This window comes from Idiotropiscis lumnitzeri, chromosome 8 (genome assembly GCF_059441095.1).
Source record: "Idiotropiscis lumnitzeri isolate Australia: NSW breed Sydney's pygmy pipehorse chromosome 8, RoL_Ilum_1.0, whole genome shotgun sequence".
NCBI lineage: Eukaryota > Metazoa > Chordata > Actinopteri > Syngnathiformes > Syngnathidae > Idiotropiscis > Idiotropiscis lumnitzeri.
The window spans coordinates 3,555,521-3,582,500 of NC_142398.1; the positions used below are offsets into that span (position 1 = coordinate 3,555,521).

The following is a 26,980-nucleotide window of genomic DNA, read 5'->3' on the forward strand; positions in this document are numbered from 1 at the left end:
ATCGGGTCGCCTGTCTGCTGCAGCTGTAGAATTCTAGCGCCCCCTTGTGGTCTGAATGTGTAGCTACGGAGCTACACACAAGTCTCCAGACACGCATTTGCAAATATGACTCGTCCACGGCAGGACTGTAGCAAAAGTCACATGTAAGAACGCAGCTATCAAGAGGCCCAGTGTCTACGGATGGCACCCATATGGATTTCTGTACGAATTTAAGCATGTGTTTGCGCATACAAATCAATGTACAAATTTGCAGATTTTTGTCACACGTTTGTGACTTCAATCATTTTCATTGTGGTGACAGTTATGGATTCTTTTTACATATTTGTGGATTGAAATACATATTTGTAAATGGTTTTGCTAAAATAATGGACCCATAACCTTGTAAATGTGTTCAGGAATGCTACGCGGACAGTGGGAGTAAGTCAAAAATAAATCTTAACCTTCAAGTTCCAGGCATGTCACGCATTACTGTGGTATAAATCAAGGGAGTCAAGTAGAGTGTACTAAATATCAAGGAAGTCAAGAGTCATTGTTGACATCAAGCAAGTAATAAATAAAGTCATACAATGTTGCACTTCTTTGCACTCATTATCTGTTGATAAGTTCGCTTTACTAACATATTTACAATTACTAAACACCGTTGCTTTGCCCCGATTTGATCAAAAACAAAATTCTTGAATACAAACGTAATAATTTTCAGCCCTCACCCATGAAGCTTGCTCCATGAGGTGGCTACTGGTGAGTTGCCAGCTTTGTTCACACCGCATAAAAGTAACAAAACAAATGGCACACCTTCTTGTAAACTGTGTCAAATGTAAACAACCAATATTTGTCAAGATCCTGTTTTCCTGCCTGTGTGTCTTTGTGTTTTTGCTCCCTTAGTTTTCTTGGTGAGCTTGGTTGGACTTTTGTAGTATGAGTTAGGTGCTTACCATTTCTTTATCTGTCTTGACAAACAGAAGTAGTCAGGTTGTTAAGATAGCGTTTCCTAGACTGGTGCAGTCTCCTTTTGTATTCTTTTGTAGATGGCATCCTCCTTCTCTGTGGTTCCACTCATTTCTTTGAGATTCTGTTTTGTACTATTTGTCTATTTATTTGCATCAACCTTTTGACTTTGTACTTTTGCGTAATTTCTATTTTCATATAATGTGTTAGAATTCATGTCACTCAAGTCAAAGTCAAGTCAAGTCTTTCCAGTGTTGTTTTTGTCAAGGATTTCGTTAACGAAAGACATTGACGAGCTAAACATGGCTCTTTGATGACAAAAACATGACATACATGAATTTTTGGTGAAGAGACGAGACAGTTAGTAATTGTTAGCGTGTGGTCCGTCAGACATTCAAAATTTATGACATCCCTTCCTATTTAACAAGTCTGTGAAATAAAGCCACAACAGTTGCCAAATAAAATGTTTTGCTTCTGGGCTTATTTTGGAGCAATGAGCATTGATTCCACTTTTACCACTTTATCTGTTTGTAATGCATAATCCTGAGTAGTCGATCAAGAAGTCTTTGTTATTGGGTGGAAACCTTGTACGCCAAATTTTAACTAAATTAAACGAAAACCTTTTTGAGTTTCCGTCGACTAAATTTACGAAAACCAGACAATTTTCTTTTGACTTTCCATCAACTAAAACTAGAATAAAAACTTTTTGGGGCATCGTCGACAAAAACTAGACTAAAACCTTTTTGAGTTTTTGTCGACTAAAACTAGAGTAAAACTATCGAACTAACGAATATGAAATACTGAATGTGACGAAAACTAAAGAGCATTTTCGTCCAAAAAACTAAGACTAAATCTAAAATACCTGCTGAAAACAACACTGAGTCCTTCATATGTTTTCGCAAATCAAGTCCCAAATATTATGTCCCAAATGAATACAGCCCTAAAATTGGAGGCTTAAGATTGACTCTGTATCGTAGCCTTTGACACACAGCTGTACAGATATTTGAGAGTACCGTTTGGAAGTTCTGGAGTGAGTAGCCAGAGCTCCTTGCAAGAGCGTGCGGGGCTGTAGTAGGTCCCCTGAGGGGTACGCAGGCCCTCCACTTCCACTTTCATGGAGGACAGAGAGGCGAACACCTCCTCCATGCCTTGGCCCTCATTCTTTTCATTGGTCCATGCATCCGACTCAGCCTGATCCCCCTGAATCCACTCCTCATCCTCCTCGGTGCCATGCACCATCTCGTCCTCCACTTCCAGAACCGCACCGTCCAGAACGTGGGTCCGCCTTTGCCGAGCTCGTTCCGACAGCGGTGCGACCGCCGGGAGTCCCTAAGAAATGATCCACTTTAATCTCTCAAAGTGTTCATTGAGACAAAGGTTTTTTTTTTTTTTTTTTAGCAGCAGCAGCAACTCACCGGGGGTCCTGGAGGTCCTGCAGGTCCACTGTCTCCTCGGGATCCAGATGGACCCTAGGTTCACAGTCACACAACCCAATAGTTCAATGCGGGTATTTGTGAGACTGTCAATTTAGTAATCAGAATCAGAATCAGAAATTCCTTTATTGTCATTGTACAGTGTGCAACGAGATTAGAGAGCTCCCCTCTCTAGTGTAATACAACAATAATTTAATTAAATATAAATAAAATAGATCAATTAAAGAATAAATAATGAGATAGAAATAATACGAAGGACGCTTACCTGATTTCCTTTAGAACCCTTTATGCCGATAGCACCCTGCAAAGGACAAAGAGACAGATGGTTGTTCCACAACTCCACCCTGCAAGGCATAATTGAATCAAAGAATTATACTCACAGATAGACCTGTTGGGCCTGGGGGGCCGTGAGGACCTGCGGGGCCAACAGAACCCTGGGATTAAACACAAAAGAAGCAGCAAAGTAAATTACCACATTTAGTAACTTCAAGATCAAGACTACGACCAACTGAACATGAAGACTTCGAGTTTAGACCAAGTTGAGATCAAGTGTGTTTTGACCAAGTAAGGAATACTTTAAGGAATTGGACTAAAACTTTGAAAAGTTGAGAACAAGGGTTTTTGGTCAAAACCAACACAGGTGGACTAATTCTTATTCTGGGAACAGGTTTAAAAATTATAACGTTCACAGTTTTGGTCTTGAGACTATATAATGAGTCCACCAAGGTAAAACAGAGTTAAAATCCAATGGATTCACAAGACCCTCAAAAACATCCATCCATCCATCCATCATCTGAACCACTTTTCCTCACGAGGGTCGTGGGGGAGCTGGGGCCTATTCTAGCTGTCATCGGGCAGTAGCCGGGGGACACCCTGGACTGGTCGCCAGCCAATGGCAGGCCACATCAAGACAAACAACCATCCGCGCTCACACTAACACCAGGGGACAATTTAGAGTGTCCAATCAACCTGCCATGCATTTTTTTGGAATGTGGGAGGAAAGCCGTGTACCCAGAGAAAACCCACGCAGGCACGGGGAGAACATGCAAACGCCACACAGGACGGCTGGAGCCAGAATCGAACTCACGACCTCCGCATTGTGAGGCCAATATGCTAACCAGTCGCCCACCGTGCCACCCCCATTAAAAACAGTCTTGAGTTATGTCAAGTCATGTTGTCACTACAGTGGTATAACTGTCTGGATGGCCAAACAGGTCTGTATTTAGGATGTTTGACCTGGTGTTTTTAATACCTCATCTCCTTTTGGACCTGGTAGTCCCTGGTTTCCCGGCAGCCCTCGGTCCCCCTTCTCTCCGATGTCCCCTGGGGGTCCGATTAAACCTATGAGGCCACCGTGACCCTGTACATGCGGCACAATTCAAGTGAAGTTCACATGGACTGTTTGTTGATGTGTTCCGTTAATCCTGAACCCACCTTGTCTCCGATTTTTCCATGTTCTCCCTTGAGCCCGGCTAATCCTGGTGGACCCTGAAAGATATTGTGGAACAATCCATAAATTTAATGGCATCCTGAGAAGCGTGATCTAAACAATCTTACCATAGGACCGGGTGGTCCCGTCTGGCCTGATGGGCCGGTTAGGCCTTGCTCACCCTGACAAATAAAGAAAAATGATTCACAAACTTAACAATTGTACAAATATTGCACTTGATCAGCTGACTGACAGCAGGACCAGGAATCCCTCTGAGACCCTGTGGACCAGCCTTTCCGGATTGTCCTTGACGACCCACTGGACCTGTTTTCCCTATCGGGCCCTCAAATCCAGGAGCACCCTGACATGAACACAAAGCAACAGCACATTGAGAAGATGTGAACTTTGCTAAGTCATGATTCTAGAGCTACTTTTTTGAGCTTACCTTGGCTCCTTTAAGACCTTCCTTTCCGTCCTTTCCAAATTTCCCCAGGTGGCCCTGAAAAGGGACATATTATATTGTATAAGATTTCACTGAGGCAATACTTAATAGGAGTTAGACCAAGTGTACAAGAAGACTTTGAGGAGTTAAGACCAGGTCAAACAAGTTTTTGATGAGTTAGAGAAAAGTCATCTGCAGGAAGTTAAGACCAAGTCAAGAATATGGAAAGTAAGGTAGTCAAGACCAAGATTTGGGAATTTAGTCAAAAGCCAAGACCAAAAATTAGACTAATTAAGACCAAGTCAAAAATACTTTAAGGGTTTGAGGAGGACCAAGTTAGTCAAGACCAACACTTTGGGCATTTATGATAAAGTCGAGACAGAGACCAAGTGGATCGGTCTTATCTTATCTGGATTGTTTCCTTTTTCAGAATCAAGTTGGATTTGCGGTCCAAAAAAACAAACCCACCCTTCGGCCTGGAGGTCCTGGTGGTCCTGGTTCTCCTGCTGCTCCTGGTGGTCCCTGGGAAAGAGAGAATGAACAAACAGGTTATATTATCAGCCATCTTGTTATTTATTTATATAAGTATATATATATAAAATGTGCATGATTTGCACTCACAGATTTTCCAGGCTCTCCAGTGTCTCCTTTTGACCCAGGAAGGCCGTCAACACCCTGACAGAACATCAAATATCTTACCTTCATGATAGCTTTAAGTTTATCCGCATGAAAATCAGTGATTGCGAGGATGGTATTCATTGGTGGCTAGGATGTAGAAGAGATCGTGCACTCACATTGGGTCCAGCCTCCCCTTGCTGCCCGAGGTCCCCAGTGAGACCAATAGGACCCTGAGACCAGAGCACTCCTATTATAACATGTTTTGATGTTGAATATATTTCCTGAATCGTTTTTGAGGGGGCTCAGTGTCTACTCACTGCATTGCCCTTAGCACCGTCCTCCCCTGGGGCACCTCTGGAACCTGGAGGACCAGCTGCTCCTGGTAGACCAGTATCTCCTTTCTCCCCTTGGTCACCTGTCTCACCCTAAGGTAGCAAAGACAACACACTAAAGGGTTATTGCCCACAAAGTATGGAATAGAAATTGTGGATACAAACTCACCAATTTTCCCGCAAAACCAACAGGGCCAGGATCACCTGATTCACCGTCCTCCCCCTAAGTGAGAGACGATTGAGGAGATATAGAATAGGTACCAAGGATTGCAGACCAATGAATGGAAAGTAAGCTAGTACGTAAATGCAATGGCAAGTGACAATCAGTTCATCACTGACACGCAGACCGTCCAACGATGGTGGAAGGTTTTTCCCCCCAATCCTTTTGATTACCTTTTCTCCGACCATACCGGGCTGTCCAACCATACCCTGTCGACCCGTGGGCCCCTGTGTAAGACGTAAAAATCGTCAGAACCAATTTATCAGAATGTTTTGATATTGAAACATTAATAGGATGTTCTTTACCAGTCCTCCGATTGGTCCTTGAGTACCCGAAGGCCCTTGTTGTCCAGGTGGACCCTAAAAACCAAACCTCAATTAATGAGGGGAAAATGTACAGGCACAGGTATGTGATGTGGAAAGAAGATGGCTGCCAGCTCACCATCAGTCCAACATGTCCACTTTCGCCTTTTTCACCAGGGAGTCCAGGCATCCCCTTGAAATGAAAAGCACATCAAAGCTTCAACTCCTATGACTCTGCGTCTTGATTCACTGTGCACCTCTCACCTGTAATCCTATTGGTCCTCTCAAACCCTTGAAACCGCGAAGCCCCTCGTCGCCTTTGGGTCCGTACATTCCCTGCTGTCCCCGGGGCCCTACCTCCCCATCTTGACCCTGGAACACACAGAAAGTTATCCAAGGGGTAGCGTCACAACTGTTGGCGTTTCACTACAAACTCTCAGGTTATAATTTTGACCAGTGCAAATCTAAACGAGCCTACTCACAGGAAGTCCTGGTTGTCCGAGGGGCCCCTGAGTACCACTGGGTCCTGGGGGTCCCTGCGGGAAAACAAAGACACATGATTAGGGCTGTTGCATTTACGGCAGCCTTGTTGAGTGTCTAGGTTCAAACTCACGGCTTCGCCTTTGTCGCCTTTACTTCCTTTCTGGCCTGGCCCTCCTTGCTCCCCCTGTAGACACACATGTTAACGCGTAACACTCTCACACTTCTTCTGACATGTTATTGTGATTTTTCCTTAATAAAACTCTTGATTCCGGGATGTCGTGTTGCTGTATGAAAACACTTGCAAATAGGCCGGATTTTCTCTTACGGATCTGATAAAGTAATTCTATGTGATAGAGGCTAATGTTCCAGCAGTCTATAAAAAAAAAGAGCTGGCAAATTTACGCTTTTGGAAGTAGTGTCAAAGCCATAACAAAGGCACTACCGGCATCTGTCGGGATGATTCCATGATATTACCTTAGAGTCTGAATGTATTCACCTATGCTTTTCGCACAAAAACCAGTGAAGGGTCAGCATCAGGTGTAATATATAAAATAGTTTTCGGATAGCAACAAATTCTTTCAAAGCAAGTTGTTGGGTGCAGAGAGTCAGGTGTTAAACTTCACACCACAGTCTTGGCATTGATTACCTTGTCTCCATCATCTCCTGCGGGTCCTGAAGGGCCTGTACCGCCAAGCATCCCACCTGTTCCCTGGTCTCCATCTTGACCTGCTGGTCCAATTGGGCCTTTCTCACCCTAGGCCACATATGCACAGAGTAGACACTAGGATCCGACCGATTAATCGGTTTGTCAATTTCATCGGCCAATATCCGCCTTTTTCAAATCGGTAAATATAGATACATTTTTGTCAACGTTTGTAGCTTTTTTTTTTATTTTACAAATTAACACATTACAACATAAGCAAAAATGACATTCAAACTAACTGTTTTTAATTCAGCCGATTTTAGTTAAACAAGTGGTAAAGGTCAAAGTATCGTAAAATAATGAAATTATGGTAATTTTCAACACCGCTTATCATGTACAGGGTTGCAGGAGGGTGCTGGAGCCTATCCCAGCTGACTTTGGGCGAAAGGCAGACAAGTCAGGTGATCGTATCACTACACCACCAGTGACAAAATGAAATGAAATTCATAACTTTATTACTGTAATCGCCGAGGGACCCAAAAGTAAGTAATTGTATTAATTATATATTCTTTAAATGGGTCAGGCAAATAATTGGTTATCAGAATTTCATTCTGACAAATATCAGCCTAAAAAAAAACAGTTGTGCCCAAGCAAGCCGACAGTAAATGTGTTTTTAATATATTGAAAATTATTTATCTTACAGGCTCGCCCTTCTCGCCCATCGGTCCTGGCCCTCCAATGGCTCCGGCTCGTCCCGGCTGGCCGATGGCTCCCGCCGGCCCGGGGGGACCTCTCTCGGCGGCTGGCCCCTACCCGCACAGAAACATGTGGTTTACATTAAGGTTACATTGCATTGTTCACAAAAAATAAAATAAAAATCAGCATTCTTATTGCTTATATTCATATTTAATGAGGTTATTTGCCTTAAATGTTTTCTTTATTTTTCGTTTCAAAACCAGGATATTTTCTAATGTTTGCAAAATGAACATAACCAAAATAGTGTCCATCATAACACGAACCAGTGCCCATACAATTCCTAAACATTTTAAATAACCATAACTCAATCTTGTTACCTATTGTCAGGTATTTATTTATTTTTTTGTACAGATGAAATAAAAGTGGGCGGCACGGTGGATGACTGGTTAGCGGATGGTTGTTTGTCTTTATGTGTCCTGCGATTGGCTGGCAACCAGTTCAGGGTGTACCCCGCCTACAGTCCAAAGATAATTGGGATAGGCTCCAGCACCACCGCGAACCTCGTGAGGAGAAGCGGCTTAGAAAATGGATGAAATTGTGGAGGGATGATATAAAAGGTCTCCAGATCAGTTTAAATGAACCCTATTTGCCCTTTAACACATATGTAATTCTTTCCAAAGAGTTGTGACATTTGACGTATCCATTGTTCTGCAGTTGGTCTTGATCTTTTGGCATTGAGCAACCCTAGGTCCAAAAGTGTCCGTTAATGAGGAGAAAAAAAAGTGTCTCTCGGGGTAGAGCCCAAACAAAACTTTGGGTCAATATAAATTTGAGTATTATCTTTTCCATAAAGCATTTAACCACTTTCCAAAATAACATTATTTTCTGACAATGCCACATACAATGTCTCAGTGTTCCTCTATGTTCTGCACACTTTGGACAAATATCAGGAATATTACCATTATATTTATTCAGGCCCGTCAGTGTCGTGCACACCCACATCAAACATATGAACTGAATCAGTTGGAAATGTGTGTTGATGGACCTGGTGTGGGCCAACGTGCACGCTCTTTGTCAGTCCTTCTTGTCAAAGCTGACGGCAAAGCCACATTCCAGGCTCGAAGCCTATCATTGGAACTTTCCTTAGGACATCAGGAAATTATAAAAATCTTAAATTATCCCCCCTATCAGACTATCCTTTTACTACATTTTCTATCAAGCTGCTTGAATAGGTTTAATCAAATGATTATTTTGGTTGAGTGTTAGAAAATTTCTAATCAGAAGCAGCTGTGATTCAATTTCTACCCAATGTGGTAGACCTGCCCACACATAACAGTAAAACATCATACAATACAATACAATTGTATTTATATAGCGCATTTCACAACAGCTGGAGCCGCAAGATGAGGATGAGGCGTACTGCAAATGCAAGGGGCTCAATGGCCAAAACAAACAATAATGGCGAGAGTGGACGTCCTTGTCTACAACCCCCTGTAATATCAATGGGCTTTCAGACATTTCCATTTTATTTTATTCTCACTTCAGCAGTAGGATTATTATATAAAATCTTAATCCACTTCACAAAATTTTGGCCACACCCATATTTCTTCAAAACCTTAAAAAGGTTATACCCATTCAACTCTATCGAATGCCTTCTCTGCATCGAGTGACAGAAGGGCTTCATCTGCTGCACCCTGGTTATGATGTAGTATTACATTCGACACTCCTCACATTGTGAAATCCCTGCCTCCCTTTAATAAAACCATTTTGATCCTTGTTAATCAAATTAGGTAGGAACCTTTGAAGTCGCTGAACAAGCATTTTTGCAATTATTTTCAGATCAGAATTTAGGAAGCAAATTGGTCTAAAATGTTCACGCAAATGTTTTGGTGGGTTTTGGTAAAAGAGTAATTATTGCCATATTCGATGGTGGATGAAGACTGCCAACTGCAAAGGCTTCATTAAAAATTTCCAGTAAGGGGGTTGCTAATTTAACTTTGTACATATATAAATCAATTGGAAGGCGGTCTGGGCCTCTCCCCCTTTACCATGCAATTCATTCGTCTATTGCGTATGCTATTTCTTCTTCTGTAAACTCCAAATCCAGCCCAAGTTTATCGTGTTCCGAAATTGTAGGAATCTCCAATTTATTTTAAAAATTCTTTATAGTGTCCTCCCATATAGTAGATAACTTTGTGTAGTATTGCATAAAAGCCAAATTTAATTCCTCTGGATTCAAAACCATGTTGCTAATTATCGTTATTTAATTTGTTAATGCATTTTAAATGGAGTTGTAATATTGTTTATTTTCTTTTCTTTTTTTTATTTTATCATGTACAATAAATCATGAATAATTTATAGTAAATATGTCGCTGATAATATCAAAATAACGGGACCGACCGGCCGCAAAATGGATGAGGACATCTCATTTCAATCTCTGAAAACAAAACGATTAGCCGTTCCATGGCTGACTTAAAAGAGAATGTGGAAACAAGACGCTTAAATTGAGTTTTTGACATGTCTTGTCTCACCAATATACACTAACACAAGGTGTTCTGAGAGGCTTTCATGGAAGGTTATTTGTAGGTCGTTATATATTACAATGCCATTCACAAGTGTTACTTAGATTTACTTTTTTATCATCCTAAGTCACTTTGGGCTAAGCCTACACCTTTGAAAAAGACGTGCCCAGGGAGCCCACACTCTTCTTTTTTTCAAAGTCTGTCCATCCATCCATCCATTTTCTGCACAGCATATCCTTATTAGGGTCGTGCACAGGCGTGTCCAAACTCCAACTTTATACTAAGGCACGACAACCAGGATTGTCGTGAAGCTCGCTATTTGTCAATGACGCTCCCGAAGCGACCCCGGCTAAAATCACATGCTGCTCCGCGATGCGGAACGTTAAAAAAAAAAAAAAAAAACACCTTCTGGGGTTTGTCGAAGTCTTTATCCGAACTCGACAGCCACTTGCAACGTGACGCTACCATGTGCAAGCGGTGGTGGACATGAGCATACTCAACAGCAAGGCCACATGTCTGGACAGTAAGAAGCTTTTCTGTTAACACTGTCTGTTTAGCAGTGCAATTACTTTTAATACTACCGCAGCGGCGCCAACTGTTAGCAGCAGAGGGGAAACAGCCATGTGTTCCTTCCGGCAGCTTCCAGAGACTTAACAGCTAAATAAATGTTCAAAATATAACCAGTCAGGTTTTGTGTGCGCATTCTTGCTCTTGTCAGCTTCAGCCTGTGTAAGAAGAGAAGTAATTGGCACAGTATTTTTCATTTTGTGTAGGTGATCATATGAGCTCATGTTTGATGTCAATAAAACCAAAATATTGCGCAGAACTCTTTTATATTTCAGCAGATTGAAGTAGACAAGAGTAGTAATGTGCATTAGAATTTTGGTGGCAATTGGTCACCGTTTTAGTTGACGGACCAATACAGAGTCCGCATCACTGCAGAGGCTGCACCGATCTGCCTGTCAGGCTCCCACTCCATCCCCTCCTCACTCGTGAACAAGACCTAAAGATACTTGAGCTGCTCCATTTGGGGCAGGATCTCATGCCTGATCTGGAGAGGGCATGTCACCCTTTTGCGACTGAGGACCATGGTCTCAGATATGGAGGTGCTGATTTTCATTCCAACTGCCTCAAACTCCGCTGTGTACAGCTCCAATGAGAATAAGCCAACAGTACTACATCGCCTGTAAAAAGCAAACACTTTGGCTGCACCTAGAAATTCTGTTCACAAAAGTTATGAACAGAATGTGACAATGGGCAGCCTTGGTCCAAACCTCACTGGAAATAAATCTAACTGACTGACAGCAATGCAGACCAGACTCTAACACCAGTCGTACAGGGATTGAATCGCCCATACAGAGAAGTTTGATACCCCATACTCTCGGAGAACCCTCCACATGATCTCTCGGGGTACACCGTCGAACACCGTCTACAAGTCCACAAAGCACATGCTGACTGGTTGAGCGAACTCCCATGCACCCTCGGGTACCCTGCCAAGGGTGTAGAGCTGTCCCACTGTTCCACGGCCAGGATGAAAACCACACACTCCTCCTGAATCTGAAATTCAGCTTCCTGATGGACCCTCTTTTCAGCACCGCTGAACAGACCTGAACAGGGAGGCTGAGAAGTGTGATCCCCGATAGTTGGAACACACCCTCTTGTGCCCTTCTTAAAAAAGTTGAATGACCACCCTGGTCTGACAATCCAGAGGCACGGTCCCCGATGCCCATGCGATGTTGCAGAGTCATGTCAAACAGGAAAGAACCACAACTTCCAGAGCTTTTGGGAACTCTGGGCGGATCTCATCCACTCCCAGCGCCTTGCTACTGAGGGGCTTTTTAACCACCTCAGTGACCTCAATCCCAGAGATAGGAAAGGCCGCCTCAGAGACCCCAAACTCTGCTACCTCATGGGAAAGCATGTTGGTGGAATTGCAGATGTCTTCAAAGTATTCTCTCCACCAATTCACAATGTCCCGTGTCGAGGTCAGCAACACAATATCCACACTATATACAGTGTTGACGGTGCATTGCTTCCCCCTCCTAACACGCCGGATGGTGCACCAGAATTTCTTTTCAACCTTCCACAATTTATTCTCCATAGCCAGTACCCATCAGCTGCTTCCGGAGCCCGACAGGCCAGAAAAGGCCCAAGAGGACTCCTTCTTCCGCTTTATGGCATCCCTCATCGCTGGTGTCCACCAATAGGTTCGGAGCTTGTCGCCATGACAGACACCAACCACCTTACGGTCACAACTACGGTCGGACGCCGCAAAAATGGAAGCACGGAACATGGTCCACTCAAACTCAATGTCTCCCACCTCCCCCGGGATGTGGGCGAACTTCTGCTTGTAATATTATTCAATACACATGCTTTAATTTTCAATAACTCTTGTCTTCAATATTCATAAATCACTTTAGGCAGCACACGGTTGACTGGTTCGCACAATGGCCTCACAGGTCAGAGTTTGGTTCCGGCTCTGGCCTTCCTGTGTGGAGTTTGCGTGTCCTCGACGTGCATTAGATTTTGTTTTAAATAGGATTAATTCATTATTCATAATAGATCAACAAAACAATTAATTAATGAGAGAAATTAATATATTGTATATATCTAATTTTAGGTGGGAAACATCTTTTTACTAATAATACATGAGTCTTGATATTATAAATGCATGGTGGGAGTCATATTTTGACCAATTTTGAGCTAACTCACAATGGCACCTGCCGCTCCAGAGGGTCCTGCGCTTCCTTTTAGACCAGGAGGCCCCTAAGAAGATGAAACTTATGGTCACTGTCATTGAAATAAATGTCAGCTACTCAGTAAACATGACTCATTTGTGTTACCATAACGCCAGGAGGGCCTCTGCTTCCTCTGAACCCCTTCAGTCCTGGGGGTCCGTTCTTCCCCATAGTTCCAGGTAATCCAGGATCACCCTGAGGATAAACCGAATGAATGTGAAACGACTCCGTGTAGATGATCGTGACAGATGCGATTGGATTTCTTGACACACCTTTCCACCTTCCTTCCCAGCCGAGCCAGGTAAACCATGCTCTCCGGGTACACCGGGTGAACCCGGGTGGCCTCGGTCCCCCGTTGGGCCAGACTCGCCTGATTTTCCCTGGAATGCACACACAAAGAGGACCGGCTCAAACAATGAGGGAAGATCACGGCTGCTAGCTCATAGCAGGTCAATGGGCAGGTCAAATTGTGAACCCACCTGTGGCCCCACCACACCAGAGGGTCCCGGGGGTCCCGTCTTCCCTTGGAATCCCTACAGTTAAAAACAAATTTGTAAGGCAAAGATTATCCACTCCGCCTCCAGAGTTAAGAAAGAAGAAGAGTCTTACCGGTTCTCCTCGCTGTCCCGGGTGTCCCGGATTGCCATCTTTACCGCTTGAACCCTACACAAGTTGCGAAAAAACAAAAAACAAAACTGGATTAGTCGCATTAAAGTAAGCTGTGCATATAATAATATGTTGTATGTAAAAATATTTAATTGTTTAATAATAAGAATGTTAGCGTCAGTGTGGGACTCACAGATGCGCCTTTGGGTCCAGGCTCTCCACCCCTTCCTTGAGGTCCTTGCGGTCCCTTTAAAAATGCAAATCATTCCATGTATGGATAGCATGCAGGCTGTTTCATCAATTTATTTATGCTGTCTCTCACCCTTTCGCCGTTCGATCCCGGGGGTCCGTCATGCCCCGAGGCTCCCTAACAATGGCAAATAAGGTGAATATGGCATGTAAACTGTGACCTTCAGTGACCACCCAAGTGAATCAAGTCAGCTGACCTTTTCTCCAGGTTTCCCTGTGGGTCCTCTGGCCCCTCTGCCTCCCCGTGCACCCTGAAAGGGCATGTCAAAGATTATTACTTTTCTTTGATTCAGTATTTTTTCGATGAATTAATGGAATAATGTTATCACACTTTTATATATATTTTTTATCAATGTTTTATTATTATGTTAAAATGTTATTTGTTTAATTCATTCAAATTAATTTATTTGATACCTTTGTTTACTTGTTTAGTATGCTCGTTAAAATTTATTTTGCACTTGATTCAAGTTGCACACCACACAGAAAATTACATCCGAAAGTGTAAATGACAAAACAACCAAAAATGGGGTCAATTTGAAATCAAGGTTTCAATAATTGCTAACACTGTCTGTGACCTCTTTCCTTTTTTTTCTGCTTGCAAATATGGCAGCTCTTGAAGGTAATTGGCGTACAGGAGTTTTTTTCCCCTCGTTCCCGGGGAGCAGAGAAGGGAGGGATGAGCAGTTACACACGCAGGCAAAGGCAGAGGAACAGGGAGGAGGACGAGAGAGCAATGGCAATACTTGCACGGATGCTTTTTTTGCTATGTCGATTAATGTCCATTGTCCAAAAGTAGATAGCTCGTAGTTAGCCCCAAAGATAACACGAGAAGCTGTCATGATCCGCGTCGGGCATGACAGGAGTTTTGTCATTGTTTACGTGTGCATGCGGTGTTGTTATTGTTTTCGTCACCTCCCTGCCATGTGCACCTTGTTTTTTGTTGTCAGCTGAGTGGGGCGTTTCCCCTCAGCACTTTTTCCTCACCAGCCACGCACCTGTTCCCCGTTAGTAATCACCCACCTGATCTCCATCTGCCGCCTAATTCCTGGACTATTTAAACACCTCATGCCATCAACCCAGTGTCGGGTCATTTTCCCGTGTATCTCGCTTTGCTGCCGCTACTTTTGGACTGTCACGACCACGCCCTGTTCCCGCTCATGCTCTTTGTCATCGTTCCCTGTCCGCTTAGTTCGTTCCCGTCTCGTTTTTGTTCCCCTTTGTTATTTTGGCACCCTGCCACGTGTTTGTCCCTGTTTTGACCCTGTCAATAAATTCCCTTCAAGTTACACCTTCCCCTGCCTCCTCGCCTTTTGGGTCCACCTCCTCGTCGCCGCAAGGCGATACCTGACAGAATGACCCGACCAAAGAAGGACCCAACGAGGGGCTCCCGGCGGCGTCAGGGAAGCTGCCGCCCAGACAACCGCCCTCATCAGCCTGCCGACCAGCCCCATACCTCGTCGTCGTGTCACGGTAACACCCTCGACTTCCTCCCCGACCTTCCTCCGCACTGCATCATAGATTCCGATTACAACGAAAATTTTGATCACCAGGCCAATTCACCCCCTCACGTTTTTGTTGATTATGATTTAGCAGAAGATTTTGAGCACTATGCCCCTCACTTGTCGGTCGATTATGATTCTGAGCACTATGCCCCGCACGTGTTGGTCGACTCGGATCACGAGTATGACGCCGACTACATCTACGCCCTGCTAGACGCTCAGCGCAACCCGGACACCGTTAGGACCAGTCACTTTCTTCCCCCCGAACCATTCCTGACACCTTTTTCGTTTGAGTCCTTCCAGATCACCTCCCACTCCACCTCGCGCGCTTCACGTCCCAAATCTCGGAAGTCACGGTCACGTCGCACACCTCGTTCACCATCGATTTCAAAACCTGCTCACGTTCCCCTGGCACCCCGTAGCTCGCGTTCACCAGCCACGGTAACCTTGGTCCCTCGTGTTCCCCATTCCCCTGATTCCCTATGGCGGCAGGCTGATAGGGATCAGGGCCCACGGTTCGGCTGTGCCCGGACCGACTGCTGCGCCCAGCCCTCTGTCGCCCCCCCGCCAGCTGCTGAGCCCTGCCACGGCTCCCCGCCAGCTGCTGAGTCCCTTCCCGGGTCCCCGCCAGCCGCAGCGTCCCTTCCCGGATGCCCGCCAGCTGCTGAGTCCCTTCCCGGCTCCCCGCCAGCCGCAGCGTCCCTTCCCGGCTCTCTGCCAGCTGCTGAGCCCCGTCTCAGCTCCCCGCTAGCTGCTGAGCCCCGTTCCGGCTCCCCGCCAGCTGCCCAGCCCCTTCCCGGCTCCCCGCCAGCTGCCGAGCCCCGTCCCGGCTCCCCGCCAGCTGCCGAGCCCCGTTACGGCACCCCGCCAGCTGCCGAGCCCCTTCCCGGCTCCCCGCCAGCTGCCGAGCCCCGTCCCGGCTCTCTGCCAGCTGCTGAGCCCCGTCTCAGCTCCCCGCTAGCTGCTGAGCCCCGTTCCGGCTCCTCCCCAGCTGCCCAGCCCCTTCCCGGCTCCCCGCCAGCTGCCGAGCCCCTTCCCGGCTCCCCGCCAGCTGCCGAGCCCCGTTCCGGCTCCACGCCAGCGGATGAGTCAAGTGCCGGCTCCCCGCCAGCAGATGAGTCCTGTTCCGGCTCCTCCCCAGCTGTTGAGTCCCGTCCGGACTTCCTGCCAGCTGCTGAACCCCGTTCCGGCTCCCCGCCAGTTGATACGCCCCGTCCCGGTTCACCCCGAGCTGCGGGGGCCCGTTCTGGCCTCCCGAGAGCTGCTGACCCCCGCTCCGGCGCCTCGCCAGCGTTTCAAGTCCCTGGTCCGGCGGACCCAGCCCTGCGTCCGCCACCAGTCCCTGTTCCGGCGGAGCACGCCCTGCGTCCGCCACCAGTCCCTGTTCCGGCGGAGCACGCCCTGCGTCCGCCACAAGTCCCAGTTCTGGCGGAGCACGTCCTGCGTCCGCCACAAGTTCCTGTCCCGGCGGAGCACGCCCTGTGTCCGCCATCAGTCCCTGTTCTGGCGGAGCACGTTCTGTGTCCGCCCCAAGTCCCTGTTCCGGCGGAGCACGCCATGCCTCCGCCACAAGTCCCTGTTCTGGCGGAGCACGTCCTGCGTCCGCCACCAGTCCCTGTTCCGGCGGAGCACGCCATGCGTCCGCCAGAAGTCTCTATCCCGGCGGAGCACGTTCTGCGTCCGCCCCCAGTCTCTGTTCCGGCGGAGCAGGCCCCGCGTCCGCCACAAGTCCCAGTTCTGGCGGAGCACGCCCTGCGTCCGTCACAAGTCCCTGTTGCAGCGGAGCACGCCCTGCGTCCGCTACCAGTCCCGGTCCCCGCTGCGCCCGGCCCGCCGCGGCTCCAAGTCCCGGCCTCTGGTACGCCCGAGCCACCGCCGCTCCAAATCCCTGCCTCGGCGGTGCCAGACGGCCCGCCGCCACCCCAATTCCCTGTCCCGGCGGCGCCCGAGGACACGCCATTGCTTCCTGTCACTGCCTCGGCGGTGCTCGACGATCCGCCGGCGCTCCAGTTTCCTGCCTGGGCGGTGGACGACGACCCGCCGCCGCTTCTCGTCTCTGTCACAGCGGCGCCCGACGAAGCGCCGCCGCTCCCGGTGCCTGTCTCGGCGGGGTTCGACGACCAGCCGCCGCTCCACGTTCCTGTCTCGGCGGGGTTTGAGGACCAGCCGCCGCTCCACGTTCCTGTCTCGGCGGGGTTCGAGGACCAGCCGCCGCTCCACGTTCCTGTCTCGGCGGGGTTCGAGGACCAGCCGCCGCTCCACGTTCCTGTCCCGGCGGGGTTCGATGACCTGCCGCCGCTCCACGTTCCTGTCTCGGCGGGGTTCGAGGACCAGCCGCCGCTCCACGTTCCTGTCTCGGCGGGGCTCGACGACCAGCCGCCGCTCCCCGTTCCTGTCTCGGCATAGTTCGACGTCCCACCGCCGCGTCTCGTCCCGGCTCCGGCGGCGTCCGGCGTTCCACCGTGCCTCGTCTCCGTCTCGGCGGCGTCCGACGTCCCGCCATCGCTCCAAGTTCCTGCCTCGCCTGCGCCCGCCTCAACGCCGGTCCAAGCTCCGTCCTCTGCAGCACCCAGCGTCCCGCCGCCGCCCCTCGTCTCAGCCCCATCAGCGGACTCCAGGTGGCGTTCGGGTCGTCCCGGACGTCCGCCTGAATGGCCCCATCGGGACGCACTGGTCTGGCCACCCGCACGGCCCCCTGAAGGGCCACGAAAGGACTCGCTGGTCTGGCCCCCCGGGCATCCGCCAGACCGGCCTCGATCACGGGTCGTGGACCCACCTCCCGACCCCTTCCGCCCACCCTCGTTCTTGGACTCTGCTTCGTTTTGTGTTTTCTTTGGGACGTCTGGACTGTCATGATCCGCGTCGGGCATGACAGGAGTTTTGTCATTGTTTACGTGTGCATGCGGTGTTGTTATTGTTTTCGTCACCTCCCTGCCATGTGCACCTTGTTTTTTGTTGTCAGCTGAGTGGGGCGTTTCCCCTCAGCACTTTTTCCTCACCAGCCACGCACCTGTTCCCCGTTAGTAATCACCCACCTGATCTCCATCTGCCGCCTAATTCCTGGACTATTTAAACACCTCATGCCATCAACCCAGTGTCGGGTCATTTTCCCGTGTATCTCGCTTTGCTGCCGCTACTTTTGGACTGTCACGACCACGCCCTGTTCCCGCTCATGCTCTTTATCATCGTTCCCTGTCCGCTTAGTTCGTTCCCGTCTCGTTTTTGTTCCCCTTTGTTATTTTGGCACCCTGCCACGTGTTTGTCCCTGTTTTGACCCTGTCAATAAATTCCCTTCAAGTTACACCTTCCCCTGCCTCCTCGCCTTTTGGGTCCACCTCCTCGTCGCCGCAAGGCGATACCTGACAGAAGCAACATTTTTTTTAAATGGTACATATTTCTAAAAGGGATCACCTCACCAGAAAGGACCATTTTTCAACAAGCTCAATTGATATTTTAGGAAAATTAGGAAAATGTTATTTTTGCTTGCACTTTCGATTTTATCATGGTAAATGGGCTGTCACTTGTAACGTGCTTCGGTACTCAAAGCACTTCACACTGTTACCACAACTACCTCCTGATAACACAGCATTAGGAGCAACTCAGGGTTCAATATCTTTCACAAGGACGTTTCAATATGGTCACACTGGCCGGGAATCAAACTCCCAACCTCTGAGTTGGGACATGGCCACTCTACATGCCTTATCAATTTGTTTTGGAGAAATCAATAAAAAACTAAGGAGTTCAAAAACGCCTACTGGTAATGAGCATTATGACCACGCCCCAATCCCCTCCCTCCATGTCTTGGTGATAGTCACGGGAGTAACCGATCACAATTTGTCCATTCAAACCTGGAGCGTATATGCCACACGTGGACCACTGATCAACGTCTGAGAGACAAGATCCAGCCCGACCACATCACCATGCCTGCTCAGTATAAAGCAGATCGGCAGGGGATCCTTACAAAGTGACTTGGCAAGGACTTGCCAGGCCCTAAGTTGATCAACAGACTCCTGATAAGGGACACCTAGTCCAAGAGGACTTCAGCAGACACTGGTTGCGTATTCAAGCAGCCGTCAATGCAGACAGTTTGGCATCTGCCAAAACTGTGACAGCTGGGGGGTCAGCTTCCACCAACTTGGCAAGACTGATCCCAAGAGGTCTACATAAAACTGTAGCTACAAGTTCCTGTGCAGGATTATCTTCTAAAACTACATTAAAATTAAATATATTTGAATGTATGCCTGTATATATTTTTTTCTGTTTATCTTGCTAACTCTGCATTGATGAATCTGTTAGGATATGATAAAAACTATTTTCCTGGTCATGTTATGATGTAACAGTATAGATGTTGTCCGAACTTATAGTCTCAATTGCCTGGACTTTGGATTTGGTTCAACATGAGATTTGATACCAGTTAGAAATTGTTAAATGCACAAAGAACAATTCAATGGACTCAAATTTTAGTAAAATATTTGGGCCTCACTTGAAATCTGAAGCTGAGGGGGGCGGATAGTTCACACCTCGACCTGTCCCCAGCAGATAAAAGCCCTTGCCTTTATCTCTTCCGCTCTCTCTTCACCCATGACGCTCGCTCTCTCCACTCCAACTCTCTCTCTCCAACTCTTCACGATCGCCCCAGAGAACAAACTCTCGAGGGCGTTTTGGGTCCCAAATTTCAATTTTGTAAACTTTTGGTGGTTTGGGATTTTGCCCATACCTCCGAATGCTGATTGGCAACTAGCTTGAGTACTGGTACCACACCCACCACCACGCATGTGGCAGTTGAAGCCGTGAAAATCCAGCTTTCGTGAGCGCACGCTCCATCCTTGATCGCACAAGGTCACGTGAGACAGCACCAAGCTTTGCCTGTCCAACCGCCACGTTTGTTCTTCTTCGTTTGCTACTTTTCTCTTTTTATTTTGGATTTTGTCATGTCTTGTACGTTCAACAGCTGTACTAGTTAATAAACATTGTCCATATACAGATGTCAAGCGTGAATTGTATGCGTTTGGAACAAAGTATAGACCTCTATTTTGGAAAAAGAGAACTCACCACTCATTTTATTATGACCGCCTTCTGGTTTAAAGACTGATTTCATGAGATTTTTCGTCAATTATCCTCTATAAGCCATATAAAATTTTACGTGGTGCCGCTAGAGGCGAGCAGGTATATGCAGGCATTTCTTCGGCTCACAATCAGATATACACTCTCAAGAGTGACCCAATAGTTGTTACAAACCCATTATAAATACGCCGCTAATAATCGCAATCAAGCGGCCCCAAAATCTATGAAGACTACTTAGGCCCACTTCAAACTCTGAAAAGGTCACAAAACCATTAGCCTTTCCATGGCTTTCTTAAAAGAGAATGAGGAAATGGGCATCTTATGTGCAGTTTCTTACATTTAAGTCATCAAGATACGCAAACACAATGCGTTCAGCGAGGATTTTCATGAGGTTGATTGTTTGTGGTTCGTCATATTTTACAATTTCATTCACGTCCAGTGCGGCCACACTCAGCTGCGGAGTCTGCCTCTTCGCTGGAGCTTGAGTGCTCCGAATTTTTCTGTCTGTCCATCCATCCATCTGTTTTCTGCACTGCATATCCTCACTAGGGTCACGTGCCGGTGTGCTGGACTTTTCAAAGTTCGACCGCTGCAATGGCTGTTGTTAGTGTTGGGGGTAAATATCTAGCAACGCTTCCGGAAAAAATACATCAATTAAATTGTATTGAAAAACTAATTGAACCGAATATGAATGTAAAGGGACCTAAACAATTGGGAGATTTCAGGAAAAATACATTGTGCTTCCTATTTACATTTTTTACTGTGTTTGTGTGTGTGCTTTCTTGTTTTTTTTAGGAAAATGTTTAGATATTATGATCAATTAGGAACCTTTTTTTATAGTAAAATATCGGAGGAGACGCAGAGTGGAATACATTTTTGTCATCTGTGAAAGATTTTATTCTTTTAAAAACAAACCAAAACTCTAATTAAATGAGTGTCCTGGTGTACCTAATAAAGTATCCAGTGAGTGGTGCACTTACGTTTGACCCTCTCTGTCCTGCATTTCCTGGTTGTCCTGGAGGACCCTGTGTACATAGAACGGTGTGGTTTTGGATCAAATAAAAAGATTGAAATGGGCCAAAAGCATTGTTTTTTTTTGTTTTTTTTTTTTGGTTACACTCACTTTTTTGCCTTTCTCTCCAGGTGCTCCTAGTACTCCAGGAAAGCCATCAGAGCCCTGCAACAAGCCAGAGGATTAACCAAGTAATGAAACTCACTTATGTACTGTATGTAGCTGTTGTGAAAGTGCGATATAAATAAAGATATATTGTATTTAGTGGATGTGGATTATTAATGAAATTACCTTTGGCCCAAGTCGTCCTGGATAACCTGGCAAACCGGGTACTCCTAGTTTTCCCTGAAAATCAGCAACAAGTTATGCAATATTCTTTTATTGTTTATTTTATTCTTAAAGGGCTGTGCGATATGGCCTTAAAATAAAATTTCTGATTTTCTCTTGTAAACCTTTCCGCTAACAACCCAGGCTAGACTCGGTTCCTCCTTAGCATATAAAATGTGTCTTTCAGTTGAAATGTATCACTTAAAAACATTTCCCTCGCATCAAGAAATCACAACATGGCGCCAAAGCCCAGCAGTATTAGTTTTAGTAGCTCTAATAGGATAGTAGGACAACTTTTCTAGTGTTTTAGAAAGAGCACAAAATTAGTGAAGAGTTGAAAATCCACAGGGTACAGCATGTAAATTTGTGAGTCGTGAATTGCAAATAAGCAGAGGAACACTATACTACTTTCATATTTTTCTATTAATTAGGACTTTACTGCAATTTTCAAAAAGCAAGAATAAAAGCAAATAGGTGAATTTGAGATGTTTTTTTTTTTGGGTGTGTAAAAATTTGGGATCAAATTGATTACTTTTAATTGGCCAAAAATACTCTCGCTGTTTTGTTCTTCATACCTTCTCTCCAGGGATCCCCGAGGGTCCTGTTTCTCCAATAGGCCCCATTTGCCCTTTGGGCCCCTCAGGTCCATCTTCTCCGCGTCCTCCCGGAGCGCCATTGTCACCGCCGTCGCCTTTGCCGCCCATTTCACCTTTGGCTCCAGGGAAGCCGTCCTCGCCCTGAAGTCGAAGCCAAAGATGTTTAGCAAGGAAGATGACATTAGAGAAGATAATGAAGGTGCTGTAGATGGAGACCACCTTCTCGCCTTTGCTGCCTTTCAGTCCTCGGACTCCATCTGCTCCCTGGCCAACACACAAGAAAAGATGGAAGAAGTTGAACTTTGAATTTGGATTAGAAGCTGCCGTACTCAACTTATTTTAGGCTCATTTTGGCCATTACTACTAAGAGAAATTCTGCTTCCTTTAACAACCCAAAATTTGGTAGTAATGTCTATCATGAGCAGACCCACAAAAAACTCTAAAGACACAACACCATGGTGGTTTGAAGAGGCCCTTTTAGGCTCATTTTGGCTATTTCCTTCAAAGACAAACTTCTTCAACAAAAATTCAGGCGCCAAAGCCAGTTTCATTTAATTCCAAAGTTTGGCCCAGAAATGTCCTTCATAGGTAGATCCGTATGTCTGTATGAAGACCAAAATCACACAGGAAGCATGGCGTTTTAGCTCAAAGCAAATATTTTAGGCTCATTTTAATAATTTTCTTCAAAGATAAACTTGACCTAGATTGTCATAGAACATTTTTACCCCCAAAGCTTTAGCAATCTCAAATTAGGTAGACATGTCTCTCATGAGTAGAAAATAATAATATAATAATGCCTCAATAAGCCATACATGAAAACACACAGGAAGTCAGCAATTGTAGCTTGAAGCGACCATTTTAGACTAATTTGGGTTATTTACTGAAAGAACAAACTTGGCCTAGATTGCCCGGGAAAAAGTCCGCCACAGGGGCCTAAAGTCAATTTCCTTTAGCAACTCAAATTTGGTAGAGAGGTCTCTCATACGTAGACCCGCAAAAAGTCCCAGGAAGCCAGGCCCGTAAACGCACAGGAAGTCTGCCATTTTTCCATCTAATATTGCATGCAATAACTCCAACCTTGACTCCTCGTTGTCCGGGATATCCAACAGGCCCCTGCACTCCCACAGGACCCTGTAACAAAAATAGCACATTTTACTATCCTGGATGGTGACAATTTTAACAAAAGCACTCATCTCACCGGCAAACCTTTTTCACCAGTAGTACCTTCCCGTCCAGGATGACCCTGTTGGCGAAAATACACACTAATTTTGCTAATATAACATGATAATGTTTCAGGGAGTGGTTTGTCACAGCAGGAGAAATTCACAATTTCCACCATGCAGAGCGAAAGCAAATTTGTCCATACAAAAAAATAAATGCTCAGTCAGTAGAACATTACAATACTGCTGCGTCTTTTTACATGCCATGACTTGATGGAAAGGTAGCTTTTGTTTTGTTTTTTCTGTTTTGTTTTTTTTTCTATAAATACGAGCTTACGGGAGGGCCGTCATTTCCAGGTAAACCCTGCATCCCTTTCTTCCCTTGCGGCCCCTGACAAAAAAAAAAAAAAAAAAAGTTGAAATTCCTCAGAAGCACAAAAGTGCTAAAATCTTTTCTTGGTTTGTACCTTCTCTCCAGGCAGCCCGACTAATCCCTGAGGACCAGGAAAGCCCTGAGGGAGATATGGAGGATCGTTTTTCTTTTTTTCTAACAATCTGACTTTTCAAGGTGTTTTTGCTCTTATTTTTAGTGTGCTTGTACCTGAATTCCAGGGTTGCCCTGTTGTCCTGGTGCGCCAATGTCTCCCGGGGATCCCTTTGGTACAAGCACACACACGCACACACGCGCACACACACGCATGCAAACCATGAAATCATGGCTTCAGATTACGCTAAAAAAATGTATTCAAATACTCACAATGTTGCCCTTTGAACCTTGAACCCCATCGATCCCCCGAGTGCCCTGCGAGAAGAGACGATAGACAAGCATGTAAAAGTATGCGCGTGTGTATGGCTGTGCTTTGGAAAGGTTCACACTCACTGACTGTCCTGGGGGTCCCGGACGACCTCGAGGGCCATTCATACCTCTTGACCCCTGCAACACACAACAATTGTGCACTTGTCAAGACTGACAAAAGTAAAGGACTGTGTCACCCTTTTTAGACGTACCAAAAGTATACAGACCGTGTATTAAGACAGAAGTACAAATACAATATAAAATGAAAAAAACTTGTGATTCAACCCCTGTACTTTAATAAAAGTTAAAAAAAAAAAGTACAGATTGTGACATGTACTTATGTAGTAATAATGTATTACAATATTTGTTATTGAAAATGTATTTAAGTACAGTAACAAAGTATTTGTCCACACAAGTGGAAGACTGAGTAGTGCATTTAGATTACACATTACAGTATACAGGCGGCACGGTGGACAACTGGTTAGCACGATGGCCTCACAGTTCAGAGGCTCAGGGTTCGATTCTGGCTCTGGAAGTGGAGTTTGTATGTTCTCCCCGTTCCTGCATGGGTTTTCTCTGGGTAGTCCGGTTTCCTCCCACAATCCAAAAACATGTATGGTAGGTTGATTGGACACTCTAAATTGTCCCAAGGTGTGAGTGTGAGCGCGGAGGGTTGTTTGTCTATGCGTGCCCTGCGATTGGCTGGGAACCAGTTCAGGGTGTCCCCCGCCTAATGCCCGAAGACAGCTGGGATAGGCTCCTGCGACCCTTGTGATGAGAAGCGGTAGAGATAATGGCTGGATTACAGTAAACAACACGGTTTAATATATGTATAATTTAAGTGGTAGGACTCCATTGTAAAAATCTATTTAATTCAAAACTTTACCCAAGACTAATCGAAATAACTCAAGTTCTATTCTAATATAAATATTTGACACCTTCATTGACATCGCAAAAACTGATGGCTTTCAATGTAATTCTTTTAATTTAAACTTCTTTTGCTTCTGTTGCTGTTCCACTCAATTCCCATGGGTGTTGATAGCGAGCTTTCAGCTGGTTGCCATGCTAATGCTCTGAACAAACGCTAACAACAAAGCAATGTGTTTGACTAAACCACAGAAAACGTCAAGCACCTTTCTTCTCATCTTTCAGCCAGAACAAACCCCACATAGGTTTTAGATTTAGCACATGAAAGTAACGCTTTTGCAATGGAAAAGTCCCTGAACTCTATTGGGCAAGTGTCGTGAAAGCCTTTCAGTGGACGTGAGCACTCACAGCATCGCCTGGTTGTCCTCTCGGTCCCGGCGTGCCCTCAGAGCCCTGCGCATGAAAACAACAGCGGCTTCAAAAACAACCACCACAAGACATGCATAATTATGTACATGAATACTACAATTCCCACCTTTTCTCCGGGCTCCCCGGCAGGACCTAGGGGCCCCGGTTTTCCCCTCTCGCCCTGAGGGAATACATAAAATGGCAGCTTGTTCCATCAAGTTTTTCAAACTAATTTACAATAAGACCCCACACTTTAATTCATCTGAAGGACTCTTCATATGCTTTGGTGAGTGCTGTTATTTTGGCAAGCGACTCACTAGACCTCATTTTAGCAGCATGACATGAACATTATTTCATCTGTGGATGGCCGCATAGCTTTATCAAGAGAGCTATGTCGAGGAATGATCTAGGAGCCCAAAAGAGCTACTTAGAACCAAAATGGCTGACTTCCTGTTCAATTTGGGGCATGCATCCTTGAAACATTTGTTGTGCGTCTTGTTATGATAGAAATGTCCACACAATTTTGTGACACTCAGTGAAACTAGTATCAGACATCATTATATCTAACTTTCAAGCGGGTGGGCTCCATTGAGGGATTTCCCGAGTAGCAATTCATCTAAGTCAGACTCCACCAAAAATGGCTACTTCAGACCAAAATGGCCGACTTTCTGTTCAATCTCGGACTTGGGATCTTGAGACTTTTTTGTGCGTCTTATCAAGAAGGATATGCCCACCCAATTTATTGCTGATAAGTGAAACTGGTGTCAGTGGCTGATTGTTTTTCAAACCCTGGAATTTGCCCTAAATGTTGAACTTGTTAATAAGTCCATGAGACTTTTTGCTGTGTCCTGTTAGACTAGACATGGCCTCCCAATTTGCTGTCTGGGGTTGATTTTTTTTTCCGTTTTTCCTGGGAGTCGTCAGTCGTCACTTACTTTATGTCCCATGTCTCCGGGTAGACCAGGCAGGCCATCGAAGCCTCTGTCCCCCTTCAAAGACAAACAATTTTAGGATGACATCATGAACGAAGCAACCGGTTGTGTTCGCTACTCACCTTTACACCTGTCTCACCAATGTCCCCACGCCCGCCGTCTGACCCGGCTCGTCCCTGACAAACATCCAAACAAACATTATTCTCTATGTATTACATACTTTAAACACGAAAGTAAAAAAGTTGCACCCTTTTTCCGGTGCGTCCATTCTGGCCTGGGATTCCAGGGGCTCCACGTGAACCCTGAGGGGAGGGCCGCAATGTTAGGACGGATGGAGTGTGCATTACCATGACAACCAGCTTTTACTTACAGGCGGCCCCAGTTCTCCGTTGCTTCCTTTCAAGCCAGATGGACCTGGTATGCCCTGGGAGAAAAAAAATATACTGTTTAATATTGTACATGCATGTGTGTATGTGTGCGTGCGCGCGAGTAAAAACTCACAAGTGGACCAGGTCGACCCCTAAGGCCAAGTGGACCAGGAGGACCCCTCATTGACAGCTACAACAAGCAGTAAGATGTGAGTGAACAGGTAACAGACGTCAATTCGTTTCAACTTATTAGTGGTGAGGTGTTTGTTTACCTTTGTCTGCTGGAAGATGGC

At 46.0% G+C, this 26,980-nt stretch overlaps 1 protein-coding gene across 2 annotated transcripts in view; it reads right to left on the bottom strand.

Annotated features, from left to right (window-relative positions):
- The window catches only part of LOC148331760 (uncharacterized), a 59,298-nt gene that overhangs the window by 4,696 nt on the left and 27,622 nt on the right, over nt 1-26,980 (bottom strand). For both annotated transcript variants that reach the window (XR_015844595.1, XM_088301942.1), the window contains exons 13-62: nt 26,960-26,980; nt 26,821-26,877; nt 26,690-26,743; nt 26,568-26,621; nt 26,442-26,495; nt 26,323-26,376; nt 25,515-25,568; nt 25,388-25,432; nt 24,197-24,250; nt 24,074-24,118; nt 23,918-23,971; nt 23,784-23,828; nt 23,654-23,707; nt 23,355-23,399; nt 23,234-23,287; nt 22,376-22,420; nt 22,136-22,297; nt 21,525-21,578; nt 21,345-21,398; nt 21,202-21,246; nt 13,856-13,909; nt 13,732-13,776; nt 13,603-13,656; nt 13,413-13,466; nt 13,283-13,336; nt 13,076-13,183; nt 12,909-12,998; nt 12,778-12,831; nt 7,549-7,656; nt 6,851-6,958; nt 6,335-6,388; nt 6,204-6,257; nt 5,986-6,093; nt 5,861-5,914; nt 5,725-5,778; nt 5,593-5,646; nt 5,369-5,422; nt 5,185-5,292; nt 5,044-5,097; nt 4,871-4,924; nt 4,718-4,771; nt 4,253-4,306; nt 4,061-4,168; nt 3,936-3,989; nt 3,813-3,866; nt 3,631-3,738; nt 2,759-2,812; nt 2,644-2,679; nt 2,361-2,414; nt 1,959-2,274 (exon numbers count right to left, since the gene is read on the bottom strand). The exon at nt 26,960-26,980 is cut by the window's right edge and continues 60 nt beyond it. Coding sequence is in view for 1 of the 2 variants with exons in the window: in XM_088301942.1 (XP_088158068.1) it covers nt 1,959-2,274; nt 2,361-2,414; nt 2,644-2,679; nt 2,759-2,812; nt 3,631-3,738; nt 3,813-3,866; nt 3,936-3,989; nt 4,061-4,168; nt 4,253-4,306; nt 4,718-4,771; nt 4,871-4,924; nt 5,044-5,097; nt 5,185-5,292; nt 5,369-5,422; nt 5,593-5,646; nt 5,725-5,778; nt 5,861-5,914; nt 5,986-6,093; nt 6,204-6,257; nt 6,335-6,388; nt 6,851-6,958; nt 7,549-7,656; nt 12,778-12,831; nt 12,909-12,998; nt 13,076-13,183; nt 13,283-13,336; nt 13,413-13,466; nt 13,603-13,656; nt 13,732-13,776; nt 13,856-13,909; nt 21,202-21,246; nt 21,345-21,398; nt 21,525-21,578; nt 22,136-22,297; nt 22,376-22,420; nt 23,234-23,287; nt 23,355-23,399; nt 23,654-23,707; nt 23,784-23,828; nt 23,918-23,971; nt 24,074-24,118; nt 24,197-24,250; nt 25,388-25,432; nt 25,515-25,568; nt 26,323-26,376; nt 26,442-26,495; nt 26,568-26,621; nt 26,690-26,743; nt 26,821-26,877; nt 26,960-26,980 (3,373 nt within the window). In the remaining variant the exon portion in view is untranslated. The remainder of the gene's footprint in view (nt 1-1,958; nt 2,275-2,360; nt 2,415-2,643; nt 2,680-2,758; nt 2,813-3,630; nt 3,739-3,812; nt 3,867-3,935; nt 3,990-4,060; nt 4,169-4,252; nt 4,307-4,717; nt 4,772-4,870; nt 4,925-5,043; nt 5,098-5,184; nt 5,293-5,368; nt 5,423-5,592; nt 5,647-5,724; nt 5,779-5,860; nt 5,915-5,985; nt 6,094-6,203; nt 6,258-6,334; nt 6,389-6,850; nt 6,959-7,548; nt 7,657-12,777; nt 12,832-12,908; nt 12,999-13,075; nt 13,184-13,282; nt 13,337-13,412; nt 13,467-13,602; nt 13,657-13,731; nt 13,777-13,855; nt 13,910-21,201; nt 21,247-21,344; nt 21,399-21,524; nt 21,579-22,135; nt 22,298-22,375; nt 22,421-23,233; nt 23,288-23,354; nt 23,400-23,653; nt 23,708-23,783; nt 23,829-23,917; nt 23,972-24,073; nt 24,119-24,196; nt 24,251-25,387; nt 25,433-25,514; nt 25,569-26,322; nt 26,377-26,441; nt 26,496-26,567; nt 26,622-26,689; nt 26,744-26,820; nt 26,878-26,959) is intronic.